This window comes from Stigmatopora argus, chromosome 19 (genome assembly GCF_051989625.1).
Source record: "Stigmatopora argus isolate UIUO_Sarg chromosome 19, RoL_Sarg_1.0, whole genome shotgun sequence".
NCBI classification, from domain to species: domain Eukaryota; kingdom Metazoa; phylum Chordata; class Actinopteri; order Syngnathiformes; family Syngnathidae; genus Stigmatopora; species Stigmatopora argus.
In genome coordinates, this window is record NC_135405.1 from 11,989,112 (window position 1) to 12,003,935 (window position 14,824).

General features: G+C 40.9%; 1 protein-coding gene across 2 annotated transcripts in view; it reads right to left on the bottom strand.

Annotated features, from left to right (window-relative positions):
- atad2b (ATPase family AAA domain containing 2B) overlaps positions 1-14,824 on the bottom strand; it is a 43,753-nt gene that overhangs the window by 28,300 nt on the left and 629 nt on the right. The window contains exons 2-22 of one of the 2 annotated variants that reach the window (XM_077586478.1): positions 12,757-12,911; positions 12,621-12,652; positions 12,391-12,538; positions 11,671-11,770; positions 11,461-11,584; positions 11,248-11,391; positions 11,100-11,175; positions 10,911-11,012; positions 10,063-10,174; positions 9,871-9,986; positions 9,565-9,739; positions 9,391-9,479; positions 8,610-8,769; positions 7,609-7,699; positions 7,181-7,489; positions 6,915-7,071; positions 5,914-6,103; positions 5,659-5,844; positions 3,762-3,897; positions 610-803; positions 375-534 (exon numbers count right to left, since the gene is read on the bottom strand). In XM_077586478.1, the coding sequence (XP_077442604.1) occupies positions 375-534; positions 610-803; positions 3,762-3,897; positions 5,659-5,844; positions 5,914-6,103; positions 6,915-7,071; positions 7,181-7,489; positions 7,609-7,699; positions 8,610-8,769; positions 9,391-9,479; positions 9,565-9,739; positions 9,871-9,986; positions 10,063-10,174; positions 10,911-11,012; positions 11,100-11,175; positions 11,248-11,391; positions 11,461-11,584; positions 11,671-11,770; positions 12,391-12,538; positions 12,621-12,652; positions 12,757-12,911 (2,956 nt within the window). Of the gene's footprint in view, positions 1-374; positions 535-609; positions 804-3,761; positions 3,898-5,658; positions 5,845-5,913; positions 6,104-6,914; positions 7,072-7,180; positions 7,490-7,608; positions 7,700-8,609; positions 8,770-9,390; positions 9,480-9,564; positions 9,740-9,870; positions 9,987-10,062; positions 10,175-10,910; positions 11,013-11,099; positions 11,176-11,247; positions 11,392-11,460; positions 11,585-11,670; positions 11,771-12,390; positions 12,539-12,620; positions 12,653-12,756; positions 12,915-14,824 lie in introns of both variants that reach the window. The other variant, XM_077586477.1, reaches the window with a different exon arrangement.

Sequence of the window (14,824 nt, forward strand, 5' to 3'; positions counted from 1 at the left end):
ATTAGTCTTTTGATATGCTTATAGCTGTAATATTTAATAAATAAACACTTTTTGATCATTGTACTTGTGTACTTGTATTTCTGTATAGGCGCGAAAAAATGTATTGCGGTCGTAATATTTTTGCGGTTTTTCGTTTATCGCGGGCGTGTCGGTCTACATTAACCGCAATATTCGAGGGATTACTGTAAAATCTTATTTAAAGAACACGACACGAATTACAGAAAAAAAAAAAGTAGAATTTTTACTGTTTTAAAATGTATGTCAACATTAACTGTATTTTAAAAAAAACTAAATCATTGGCAAAATGGTGAATTTGGATGTTCCACAGTCCATTTCTGTATTTCGTTACCTACCATGACCGAGCCGTTTCTTACCGCCGGGATCTTTATCTGGATTATATTCGAGCGCATTGCTGCAGATGAGGTCTATGTCCACCAGAAAGTCTTTGGCCGTCAGGTACTGATGCTTGTCAATCTTGGTAATGACGGTGGACAGGTCCATGGGCTGTCCAATAACCTCCAGGTAGTCCGACACCTTACATAAGCGTACGATAGTCAGTCTGACTGCCAGTGAATGGAAAAATACTCTTTTCTATTTGGCCATACTCACCTCCTCGATGTCGACGGGCTTGCTGAAGATGTTGAAGCGCTTGTCGGTGGCCAACCGCTTGGTCACGTCCCTGAGAAAGAGTCGGAGCTCCCGTAATGTGTTTTCCTCTTGTTCGGCCAGGCGACGCTGCTCTTCGGCGGACAGCACCCTGGGGCCCGGGGCCTCGGCCACGGACAGAACCTCCACGCACCGCTCTACCGAGGGCAGATGGCAAGAATGGTAAACTTACAGGAAAGCTTTGAAAAAAAAAAAAAAGAAGAAAAACCTTATTAAACAGGTAAGTGAGATACTAAATGGAAAGTGTAATTTCCCGTTCACACACCAATGAACAAATTTCATCTGATGAATTTATTATCTTTTAATATTGTAATTATTTTATTTTTGTTTGGTTTGATAAATAATTCATCCGTGTCATGTGTCCTTCACTGAAGCAGTATAATACAGTAAACTAAACTGCAATAAAATTGGTTTGAGGTAATTTAAGCGCAAGACAAGGTTTTAATCAAGTGCGTCTCCACCAGAAAGAATTTTGCTCATCAACAATCGGAAAAAGATGGAGAGAAACAAAATCATTGTAGTTATGTCTAATACTGGAGAAAAACATGAAAAGCTCATATTTCCAGGAAGTAGGCAGAATTACCATTGCTGTACATGTTTAAAAAGGCCAGATATTTTAGCCAATAAAATGCAACGTTATGGAACGCATACCAAGGTCGACTATGAAAATATAATTATTTCTCATCCTCCTGTTGCATGTTGGTTTACATTAAGTCCTTAAATACTGTTTGCATGAATGTATCTCATTTATTCTATAACATTTTTGGGGGGGTTCATGCATGTGAAATTATTACATTGAAATTATGACAGCCAAATCAAACGTAACGCAACCCAAAATCTGAATACATGTTATCAACTACATTATTAAAAATTGCTTCCCTTTTTACCATTTCAGCTCCAAATGGCACAATCCTTACGATGTTTTCAATCTGTAACGCAGCCCTTGAGCACAAAGCTTTTCCCACCCTGGGTTTAAATAAATAATGTTGAGGTATGAACTAATTGGGTAAAGTCAGAGCAAAAAGCCAATGTCCGCTACCCGTCTCCATCCGCGGGCCCAGAAGACATGGTTAGGAAGCCCCCGCAGCTCCTCCCCTCTCTTCCATCATGAGCATTCCCTGACTCTAATTAGTGATAATAGCTCCAGCACTAGCTGGCCGCTTCTTCTGCTGCCGTTTTTTTCCCTGCTGGAAATCGGACCCCCGACGAGTGGAGCGGAGGACCCCGGCCTATAAACGAGGACGTGGTTTTGCATATTACGCTTGATCGGAGGAGCAGGGCAATGGCGGAAGGACAGATTAACACTTGGGATGAGGTCGTGATGGGGGGCGCCGCAGGCCGTCGGGAAACATTGACATTTGTGCATATCTACACGTCATAAGACAAATATTTAGCTATCGGATTGGACAAGATTATCAGACAATGTTTTTTGCATTGGAATAAGACTGGAAATGTGTCGTCGTCTTAGAATCGGGGTCTTCACGTTGCACCCATTCACAACAGTAGATAGTGCCAGATACCTTTAAAGTGAATGGAAAACACTGATGGTTAATTGAATTGAATGACTATTGTCATAGAAGGATAATTAGATTTAAAGCGTCACCATGAAAGGCACATATAAATAACCAATAAATAAGTAGTAAAAGTAGATAAGTAGCCAACATGAATCAGTGGTCACATAAGTAGTCAGGTACAAAGAGTGGCTCAAGTGGTTTGAAGCCTAAGGAGTTTTAGTGCTAGATAACAAATGTGCCTAGATTAGGTCCTCCTAGATGTAGAACTCGAGCTGTTGCAGCTATCGCAATTTTCTGCTAATTTACATTTCAAGGAAGCCATTCATTTACAAGTGATGGCAATTTAGCTTCCATATTTAAGAGGTGATACACAGTTTTAGCCTGATTTGAATGAGGTCAAATAACATGATTTTTCTCTCAAGTATATTGTCGTCATCATTTGTTTCTTTTTTTCCAAACTTGAGTCTTGAAAAAGAGGGGGTCGTCTTATATTCGGGCCAATACGGTATATCCATTCAGGTCCATGACTATTAAGACACAACTTTGACTCTTGGGATTGAAACAGAGTATAGCTGCAAACCTCGGTTTTGCCTTTGGCGAGTCAAATGCGTGGTTAACCGGATTCAGCATGCCTCTGCATAAGACAAATCTTTAAATTTCCAGATGTTTCTGAACATATGTTAAATGCCGAAAGACTATTTCTTATTCCTCTAGTTTCAAATCCGTCATGGTGGAATTTCACCCTTAAAAAGATGACACTTGCGTTGATATCTCAATATTTATTGCCATGGCTGCATTTCAGGTTTGAGGAGGGAAGAAATCCACGCAGACCAACACTGCCCTCTACAGCAAGTGTCCATTGCTCTATGATTTCCTATGCGGGTCACGTGTAAAAAAACTCAAATTATTGAGTCCATATCCAGGCCTGCCTAAAGGTGCTACAATTCTAAATTTGACCTACATTGTCCGGGAAAATGTGCCTATTCATCATTCCATTTAATTTATTAGGGAAGGGATTTTGGACTTTAGAATACTTAGTGTAATTGAATGGAATTTTTAATTCATAGGGAAATAATCTCATTACATGTATTGAAAAATCAAACTGAATTTCATGTTTGGTGTGCAGTAGTGGAGAAAAATAAAAAATAAAAATTTCCAGAGGTGGCAAATATCAATGAAGGTGCTATTTTTTATTTTTATTGCAAATTTCTTTCCTCATCAGTGATGGCATAAAATTGCCTCTTAAATAAGTGGTGTCGTTTTTTGGCGATTGAAAATGATTCTGAAAAATTGGCATACTTAAATACCTTGAGCAACCATTTCTCATTTTAAAGTCTGTCCAGTGGTTAAACCACATAAATTATGCTACACCAAGAATGTCCACAGGCAATATGACTTGCTCATGTTTAAAAAAATATGTAGGGATTCTGTTTTTTTTGCTTTTCCCCCAAAAAATGTACACTTCACAGTATTGTAGGACTCGCAGAATTATCTGGAGAGTTAATACAATTAATAAAAGGTTTTAGATGGCTACTTTGGTCCGGGAGAATAATTCCTAATACAATATTTGTGTTTGAGTACCTGCATTCCTGAGGCGTGGTGGCGGTCTGGCTGCTTGGACCAGCAGCAGGTCTGAGAAGAAGCTCCTCCTCTCTGCTTCACTTGGTGGCTTCAGCGTGACCACCTCACCATAAGACTTCTGGAACATGTTCTTCAGCTTCAGCAAAAAATGAAAAAGAAAAACATTAATCATTTGTAAGGGCAAGACAATCCCAGCAGCTGCATTTCAACCGGTCGCCGGTTGATGTGATTGGGAGTTGAAGTCTGGCAGCCCCTGGGAAGCCATTTTTTTGCTTACCGAGCTCATTTTTCCTCTTCTCGCCGTCTCACATCAATCCTTTCTCTTATCTCTCGACGCGTTTGAATCGCCTCTCGGTCTTTTTGGAATCTTTCCTTGGACACGAGCGCGTTATCATTTTTTTTTTTAAACGGATGAGAAACGGGGGTGAATTTGAGGGGAATAATGTAGCGGCGTAGACGGAAAGTGAGTGATGATGCTGGCTATCGCTTATGGTGATAAAGTCTGCAGAGTACAGACATGAAGAGGAGGTGAATAATGCATGACGTTGTGTAATTTAACACCTGTTCTACTGAAAGCAATGATATCTGGATTAATAAAGAGGGGAAGCATCTGAGAATCCTCATGAGTAATGTTGGACTACTGCGGTTTTGACATAGTGGAGGAGTCGGCGAAGGAGCTCAATGTCTAGTTGTGAATTGAAAAAATAAATAAATAAAGAAGGGCAGCAAGTCAGTGGGTGGTTTATCCTTCAAATTGGATTATTCCCATTCTCAGATGGGAGGAAACAAGTGAACAAGTAGGAAGGATTTTATTGAAAATCCTTGGGAGGCGCTAAAGTGATTGTGTTGAAGACGCTGGCGGTGGAACGCCGACAGAATGCTGTCTGATGGATCCATCGCCGAAAAAGGGAGCTTCACTTGTACGCGTTTCGCATAAAGATCCTGCATAATTGCTGCATCCGTCATAATAAAATCTGGTAACATCCGAAAAGTACGCAACTGTGCCTCTCCTTCAAAACTGTCACATTAGCGGCGGGAACAACAAAAACAATTGAGATACAAGTGTGCTTCTGATCACCCAGTTGCGTAGTTTCTTGTGTTTTCAGGACAATACTGGTTTGAGACTGTAATTAGACTGGTTTGCCAATTGTCAAGTACCAGACAGAACTACAAGGATGGGGAAAATAATACTGGGTGGAGGATTTTGTACTGTTCTGGCTTGAGGTCACATGAAAGCAAATGTTATTTAACCTTGCGTTTATAAGCCTTAGATGTCATTGTTCTTGTAAAAAGAATTTAAAAAAAAAAATTGAGGACATTTTTGTAGGGGGAGCAGGAACGGATAATTTCTATTGTTTTCAATGAGGGAACCAATGTGAATCAGGCAAAAACTGCTTGGTCACTCACCGTATTTTCTCACGTATAAGCCGCACCCACGTATAAGCCCCACCTGTGTATAAGCCGCACCCTTAAAATTGCCTTAAAATTGTTGTATTTTACAATTTCTCTTGTATAAGAGGCCCCCTGATTCCCACTTTTCACCTCCATGTTCAGATTTTAATAGAGTACAAATGTGTTAACTTTGAAGGGTCACGTTTTATGCAAAATACATTTTTTTTCTTGAATTTCATTCACAAATGTCAAAATAAATTTTGAGAAGCGTTTTACCTGTTATTCTTTTGTCTATTTAGAAACAAACGACCATATCAGCCACATTGCCTTACGATATGGCGTTTCATCCTTGTCACCTAATTTGTGCGCATATAAGCCGTACCCTCGATTCAGTCAGTATATTTTTCAGAGAAAAAATATATGCGAGAAAATACGGTAGTAGCCTCTATTCCCCAAAATGAGACGATAACCTTCTTGGAGAGATTGCGTCTGTTCAAGTACTTACCTCGTCAGACAGCCGCGAGTAGCACGTCTCGGCGGTGGCGAGGATAAGGACGGGGCAGAAGGAGGGCACGTCCTGTAGGAGTGTGAGGAAGGTGCTCTTAAGCGTGTCGCTCACCGTCTCCCACCACTCGGCAATGTGCGGCACAAACACCACGCTGGGGACGCTCCGGCAGGCCTCGCGGAAAACCTGATGAGCAAAGTTAAAAAGAACGAATTGAGACTTGGGCTTTTATTTTCCGATGTAAATGAAATTAACCTGAGCGCAAGATTCCTCCGGCGTCTTAGCGGCACTAGTGGAGTAGAGGGTGGGCAAGTCCAGGCGGTGAACTGGCAACTTGTCCAAGTGGTGTAGCAAAGCAGGGGCCAGGTGGGAACTCTGTCCTGAGCCCGGGGAACCGGCCAGGAGCAAACGGGGCCGGTAGGAGGTGGGTTGCTGGTGGGGCGAACTGCAAAGGGGAGCACCAACATTTATTTGGGTGCTTGAAAGAATCACGTCCTAAAGTCCTAACGCACATGTGTCAAAGTGGCGGCCCGGGGGCCAAATCTTGCCCGCCGCATCATTTTGTGTGGCCCCGGAAAGTCAATAATGAGTGCCGACTTTCTGTTTTAGGATCAAATTAAAATGAAGAGTATAGATGTATATTAAATTTCCTAATTATTCCCATTTAAAATAAATCATTGTAATTTTTTAATCCATTTTTTTTCTGTGTTTTTAGTTCAAAAATCATTTTGTAAAATCTAAAAATATATATAAAAAAAGCAAAATTAAACATTGTTTTAGATCTATAAAAAAATGAATATTCAGGGATTTTAATCCATTTCTTTTAACCCATTTTTTTTTTTAATCTAAATATTATATCTAAAATGGTCCGGCCCACATCAAATCGAGTAGACGTTAACATGGCCCGCGAACCAACCCGAGTCTGACACCCCTGTTCTAAAGGAAGTAGGAGTACACAGCACTGGTAAGTCTTATCAAAACTTCTAAAACGAATTCGTATTTGACAAAATATCCCATGTTGAACCAAAATGACCAACATTTGCACATTGCGCAACATGCAAGTGCAGGTTAGGGACCAGCTAAAAAACTGGAAATTTGAATTTGCCAATAAATGATCAACAAATTATACTTTGTTCACTTTTTAGACTTATTTTAATTACGCTATACTTTTTCAATAGCTTGCAAAAACACAATATTTCAATTAATGTAAGCTCTGTGGATGGATGAAGGAGTTTGACTGTTAAATTTGGACTCACATGGAACAATGAATGAAGGGCCGGCATATTGCAGCATCAGTGGACTGTGGTGGACTGATCGGAGACAAGGCGGACTGGACTTCATAGATGGAAGTGCTGCTTTTTTCGTTCTCGTCGTCGCTGTACACATCCTCTTCAAGTAGTTGATTGTCGCCGCCTGCAACACGCACAAAAATAATGGCATATTAAAACGCAAGTCAAATTCACAACTAGTCAAGTCACATGCTAGTAAATTCACTCGTAGCTTAATTTGGAATTCTGCCTACCGTGGGTGTCCCTGTCAGCAGACTGCGCATGGGGGAAGACTCTGAGAAGAGAATTAAGCACCAAGGAGAAAGCGCTAGCCAATAGGGGCCTGAGGATGGGCGACAGCGCACGCCCCGGGGGAGCCAGGGCCCTATGGGAGGCCGGCACGATAGCCCTCATAGCCCGGCCAAAGTCGGCGGGTCCCAGCACGATGGAGGCCACGTCGAGTTTCAACTTGACGCTGCTGCCGTAGATCTGGGGGTAGCGACGGCGTAGCGCCACCAGCGCTGCCTCTGTGCAAAGTGCTTTGATGTCGGCGCCACAGTAGCCTAGACCGGGGAAAAACAGTTACAATTGTTAATGTGTGTCATTAAATTAAATCTGCAGTTATAAGTCAAAACACCTTTCTATTACGCCCAAGAAAAATAATATAATAATAATCTCTCACCAACACATTTTTCTGCAAGTTCATCTATAAATGGCTCAGACAATTTGGGGTTCCAGTCTCGTGTGTGGATTTGCAAGATGTGCTTTCTGGCCTGTAACAAGATAAAAAATATATAAAAAGTGAGAAATATCAGTACAATTTCTGTTTTTCTTCTTTAATTAAGTTTTTGGAGACAGACATTTTAATTTCAATTAAATAAAGCAACTCATATAATAAGAGCCCTTGTAAATGTGAACCAGGACCCCATGCGATGTTATATATTCATTGTCTACAATATGTTTATTATTCTGGTCATTTTTTTTCTGAAACAAGATTGCATTTGAAACCTTAACAGTTCTGATTTGAAAAAGACAAAAACTGTGAAACACTGGCTACAATATACTCGGACCAGCTATTCTCTGTAAAAAAGGTGGAGCATTTCCTTCCCCAATTATGGCAAGTGAAAAGTTCCTGAGTTCCTACAACAATGGTAGAGTTTCATCACGACTGAAGAGTCGAAATTTGCTCCATTTCGAAACCAAGAGCTGTGCAACAGTTCGAGTGAGCTACACACCGCCGCCGTGAGCCCATTGCATCACCCGTCGAAGTCTCCACTTTGATGGGCAGACGTCAAGGAGAAAAAAAAGCTTGCTATTGTCAATACGTGGCTTTTCATAGTCTTTCATCACATTTTGTGGATATAAGAGCCCAACTTGGTGAACCTAGCTGGTTTTGAACATGACCAGAGGGCCCTGTATTTTGAAATTGTTACAAACTCACTGGTGCAGCACTCAGTAAATATATTTTTTTTTAAATTCAAATCAGTTTGTTCGTTTTTTTGTCTTTACCGAATTATGAAACAGCATAAACTGCTCTCTGTGAACAAATGCCTTTTGATTGCCCTTAATGACTGTTTACTTTTGTCTTTTTTTGTGGTTGCCAAGCCTAAAGAAAAGGCCATTTTGGCAGATTATGATTTTTATCAAGTTCCGGCTCATACCCACGCACACCCTCTCGCTCACCGTCTTGTCGGGCAGATTGAAGAGAAATTCCCGGTCGAAACGTCCGGGCCTTCGCAGCGCTGGGTCGATAGAGTCAAGTCTGTTCGTAGCACCGATGACCACTATCTCTCCACGGCTGTCCAGGCCATCCATCAAGGCCAGCAGAGTGGACACAATAGAACTAAATAAAACAAGAAGGTAGTAAATCCAGAGTAGAAAGTAGCCTGATACATACTTTATGAGAGTTGCAGACTTTAGAGCTGGGCAACATGACAAAAATTGTTATTGCGAAAAAAATATACAAATCAGTCGATATCGCTAATCTTTTTTGTTTCAAATTTGAAACTTCAAACTTCTGTGAATAGGTAAATAAATTACTTTCCTCCTTATTCAAATATGAAAGTAACTGTTACCACTTCACTTGGATCTTTTAGTGGGTTGCCTACGTGTTGTCCTGCATCTCATAATTGCTTATATTGGCTGTTATTGTCCTTTTGCGTTCATGCTCCGTGTTAGCCTCTAATGCTAACATGCTAACATCTCCAGAGCGTTGGTCTAGAACTAGCGTTCATCTCGCAACAGTGCCCCATTCTCTGTGATGGTCGGGTGGTCTAATTGCAGTTTAAAATTATCAAATGTTTTTAATATTATTGTTGACAAAAAAAATCACAATAATTATCGTTATCGTTTTATCGCCAAGCTCTAGCCGGATACATACTTTATGAGGGTAGTGGACTTCAATAAAATGCTGGATTTTGGCTCCTGATTCTAGTGTCCAATTATATTACTTACTACTACTTACCTGTGTATTTGGTCTTGCCTACTGGAGCGAACCGGAGCTAGGCCATCAATCTCGTCAAAGAAGATGATCGACGGCCTCATCATGTAGGCCTTGATTAAGAAATAATAAACAACATTTAAATCAAGTCTAATCCCCTAGAATCTCATTCAAAAGTGGTTAACGAGTATGACTCACTTGGTCAAACAGGAGGCGCAACTGTCGCTCCGATTCGCCAACCCACTTGCTGAGGCAGTCGGCCCCTTTGCGCATGAAAAAGGAAACCTTGCGCTCGCCTTGGCTGCACTCGTTGGCCAGAGCTCGGGCCACCAGCGTCTTTCCTGTCCCTGGTGGACCGTAAAATAAACACCCCCTGCAAAGAAAATATCAATGAGTACAATTTAAAAAAAATTGGGGCCGGTTCGTTCACCTAACTCATTCAATGCCATTGAGTCGCATCATCAACGGCATTGAATGAGTTAGCTGAACCAAATTTTTAATGACCTCGGAGGTTGAATTTTGAATCTCTCAAAGACCTCGGGATAAAGAAGCGGGAACACAACCATCTCTTTCAAAGACTGAATGTGATTTCTAAGGCCACCCACTTGGTCGAATCTCACCTGAAAGAGAGGACAAGAGTTTCAAAAACAACAACTAGGGAGCAAAGCGGTCACGCCGAGAGATGACGACACTCACTGAGGTGTCGAGGTTCATGGGGTCCACGTCGGCCAGGCTGGCCCCCACTTTTGTTCTATCACGAAGGACGCCGCTCGCCAAGTCCTCCGCCCTCAGGTTCATGGGCAAACATCTGTGAGGGGATTAAAAAAAGGGGTCAAGATAGGGCCAAATTAGAGCAAAGAATTCACTTGGATATTTTAGTGTGTCGGCTTTGTGTTGTCCTGCATCTCATAATTGCTTATTTTGGCAATTATTGTCCTTTTGCGTTCATTCTCTAGTCCACAGGTGTCATTTTGTGCGGCCCGAGAAAGTAAATCATGAGTGCCGACTTTCTGTTTTAGGAATTCAAATGAAGATTATAGATGTAGTATATTATATTTCTTGATTTTTCCATTTTTAAATCAATAATTGCAATTTTTAATCCATTTTTTTCTTTTTGTGTTTTTAGTTCAAAAAACATTTTGGAAAATCTAAAAATAAATATATAAAACATTTTCAGTTTTTCACTTTATTGAACATAATTTAAAAATATTTAGTTTCCTTTTGAAATGAGAAACAAATGATTAAAATATGTTTTCCCTTACTAAGAAAAAAGCTCAAATAAACATTGTTTTGGATCTATTAAAAAAATGAATATTTAGGGCTTATGATCCAGTTCTTTAAATCCGGTTTAAAAAAAATCTAAATATTATATCTAAAATGGTCCGGCCCACGTGAAATTGAGTTGACGTTAATGAGGCCCATGAACCAACCTGAGTTTGACACCCTTGCTCTAGTCCAATACCTTTTATTCAAGTTTTGTCTTCTTGTTTGACTTCTCGTGACTAATTTCAACCAAAATGTGTGAAAAACCAAAAACCTCTCACCTGTTTCTGGCCCGCGTCATGCTTTTGCCTTTTCTTCTCTCAAAACGCTCCTCATCGGAGGAGGAGGTGGTGTCGCTGCTGTGAATGGCGTGTTTCTTTATTCTAAATAAAAACCAAGTGCAGAACAGTCATGAAGCTGGTTTTCCATTAGTATTTGACGCTACCGAAGTTTTTCGCCCAATAACCCACCGTATATGGCTTCTTCTTGCTGGCGATCTGTGAGTATCAAACAGTGTGGGGGTGCTTTGCTTTCTGTTCACTGGTTCTGAGGACAAAATAAGATGATAGCTCGCCTTGCTTTTACGAAAAGCGGCACTTTGAAAAGCATGTTGGTTACCAATTGGCGGCGCCTCGTATCTCTGCACTGTCTTGCGCTGCCTCAAGTTGTACGGCCTATCGTTCCCCTCCCCTGCTTCTTCGGCTTCATCCCCCTCGTCGTCCTCGTCCTCTGCATCCTCCTCCTCTTCCTCCCCGTGAGATTCTGAGTCAAACATCTCTCGGTCAAAATGGAGCCGATTCAAACATCCGCCTGCAGGAGTCAGAAAGTCACCTTCCGTGCCCTCCTCCTCCTCTTCTTGCGTTTTACTCATGACTTTATGGTGGGCGGGAAGGCTAAACGTGCTGCGGCGCATTGACTTCCTTCGCTTCACGCGGGAGTACATGTCCATGCTTTCCTAAAAGGCAATTGGACCAGAGTGAGGGAAAATTTCTTCTATAATAAGAAAGAAAATGCTATGTTTTTTTTTTTTTTTACCCGTACCTCCTCTGTGTCCCTGGTCCACATGCGGAGGCGTTCCACCTCGCGGTTCTGCCTGATGCTGCTGATGTTGTCCATCTCCTGGAGGACAGCCTCGGCAGTGCTGCAAAAGGTTTAGGCGTGACAGAGTGAAGGTGAGTATAGAAGGATATCTTCATGGGAGTTGTTTTACATGCTAGGCTAATTCGGTGCTAATCAAATAGTGTAAGGTTAGATTAAACTTATTTTTTGAGTGTGTCTGCATTGTAATCCAAGTTCATTTAAATTTGTTTATGTTATATTACGATTCACCGGTGCAAAAAGTCTCCCCCGCCTGCCTCTATGTCCCTCTCTGTACCCTCCGCGAAATCAGTCTAATTTGAGTTCTATTAAACACATTTTAGTAATATTAAACCACTAGTTATGTGTTACTTTGTTAATGGATGGGGAATTAGAAGAAATAAAACATTGTTTTCCAATCCAATATCCTGTTTTTAGTGTTTTTTCAGAGGGTTGGAACGAATTAATTTGTTTTTAGTTCATTTCAATGGGAAACGTGCGTTCGAGTTACGAGAATATCGACATACGAGCTCAGTCCAGGAACAAATTAAGCTCGTATCTCGAGGTACCACTGTAAATGAGAAGCACGGCTAAATTCTTCAATTCTCGGCTTTCGCCGGTTCCCACGCGGTCCCTCTATGTTTGGATTTGGCCGTGAGGAGGTAGCGTGCCTAGCTCCCTCACCTGTTGACCAGCTGGTCAAACAGCAGGCTCTGGTTGAGATGTTCAAACTGGCTCTTCCTCACACGGCAGCTCCTTTTAAGCTCCACGTGGCCGTTCATGCGCGAGTGGTCGCCCTGGCCCAGCTCTTCTTTCCGGTGTCCCATGTGGCCTGCGAAATAAATCCACCAAAATAATCAATTTAATGCTCAGCTGCATGTTGTTTTAGATGAAATGGCGTGTTAAAATATTACCATGTCCGTTCTGCATAATGCGAGATGATAACCTACAAGGGAAAAACACAGGATTTGAGTTCAGGTTTGTAGTTTGGTCCTAAAATTTCCCAAAGTTTTGAGACAAACACTACAATAGAACATTGAGAAAGAAGACCTGGTGCGGTAAGTCGGAAGGCCCCAGCTGACCCTCTGGCCTTTGGTCTGGGGCGACGGGGACGTGTCGCTGGAGCTGGGCTCCGATGTCATCTGCCTGTGGGGCCGCTTAGCGGGTGGGCTTAACCGTGGACTACTCACATCGCTGTTTATCTCCTTCTGGTCCAGTAAAAGACAATGAAATTGAAACTGTCAGACGATAAGTTTTAGCATCTGACTTTAACAGCTAAAATTGTGACTTATCGACCTAACAATGGAGCATATTCAGCGTTCATTGTGCAAGCATTAATATTAGGGAACATTCTGTTCGTGTGCGTCATCAACCTGAAAACAAGTGTTCAATCATACAGTAATATATAAAAATAAAGCCTTGTGTTTTATTGTAATGATTCATCTGTAATAAAATATATGATTAAAATATGTCAGTCTTCATTCAAATATATGATTAAAATATGTCAGTCTTCATTAAAATATATGATTAAAATATGTCAGTCTTCATTCAATATATGATTAAAATATGTCATAGTGTTCAGTCCAAAAAAAGTCTTGAACTGGCTTTGACAGTTTATACCAGGCAGGGGTGCTTTTGCAAGCCATCCAGCAGACATAGGTGACAAAGTTGAATCAACGGGGGTTGGGTTCGGTGTGGTTGGAGGCAGCTTTTGGTTTTGCAAAAAGCTGACTGACAAACTTGAACCAGCGGGGGTTGGGCTGCAAGAAGCACCTGACGCCAATCCACTGATTGCACGCGTAGGACACTAGTATTGTGGAAAGCTTTGCGAGGTTTTTGAAATCAATCATTGCAATATTTTCAATCCAATTTTATTTCTTTTGTGTTTTTAGTTCAAAGTGCATTTTGTAAGATCTAAAAATAAATATATCGATATTTTCCGTTTTCCACTTTAATATTGAACATAATTAAAAAATATATTTTGTTTCCATTTGAAATGAAAAACATGATTAAAAGAAATTTTCCATTACTAAGATAAAAAATATCAAATAAACATTGCTTTAGATCTATAAAAACTGACTATTTAAGGCTTTTGATCCAGTTCTTTTAATCGAATTTAAAAAAAAATCTAAATATTAGATCTAAAATGGAGTTGACGTTAATGTGGCCCGCAAACCAACCCGAGTTTGACACCCTTGGTGTACGAGGAAGTTCCCGTTCATACTGTAGTGACCCCCAACGTGTTTGTTTTTCTTTCGGTTTCTGCATGGCATCAGTATGCATATCATGTGTTGTAATTGTGTTGTTTTGTCTTTTTCTACCACTTTCATGTGTGTTTATGACGTTTTTTTCCTTTCCTTTCTGTACATTACAGTACTAAACGTTACTCTACTCTCCTGTTGCACAATTTATTTTTTTTATCAGCCTGACATGTTCCAGTGATTTTTTTTCCTCTTCCCACCACCATTTTTAAGTCTCTCTTTAAGATATATATTTATATATCCATCCATCGATGGTCAAAAATACACATAGTACTTTGCAATCATGCTGTTCTTCGACAATTAGTGAACTGACAATGAGTTTGTTGTCACATAAATAAACTCTAGGACTTAATGATCATTTGTCAAAACATTACTACCGACTTGAGCAAATATATAGAATTAACGAAGTGAAGTTCACCAAGTTCAGACTTGCCTAATACGGGACTTGAGCCAGGCAACTGTTGTGATCCCTTCCCCCACGACAAGGCTAACCAGTCGGGCTAGCATTAGCTCTAGCTACCCTCGCGCTTTGATTAACCGACATTAAAAGTGTTATATACTTACACAAATGGGGCATTCGTTAGCCGTGAGTCCTTTCTATTAAAACCCAGGGTGGGCTTCGCGTGAGCGGGTCGTTTGAGCTTACGAATGTAAGGGGGGTCAAACGAGTCCAAGTACCAAACACAAAGGGAACTCAACTTGAAGCTACGAGCTAACAAGGCTAGCCACCGCTCGGAATTTATTTTAATCAAAATGACATTACATGACAAGCGTGCGAATTGCGGCGTTTAAATGTACTGTGTTGTGTCAACATGGACCGGCGGGTGTCAAGTTCGGTGTCGGTGTTATTTCGCCGG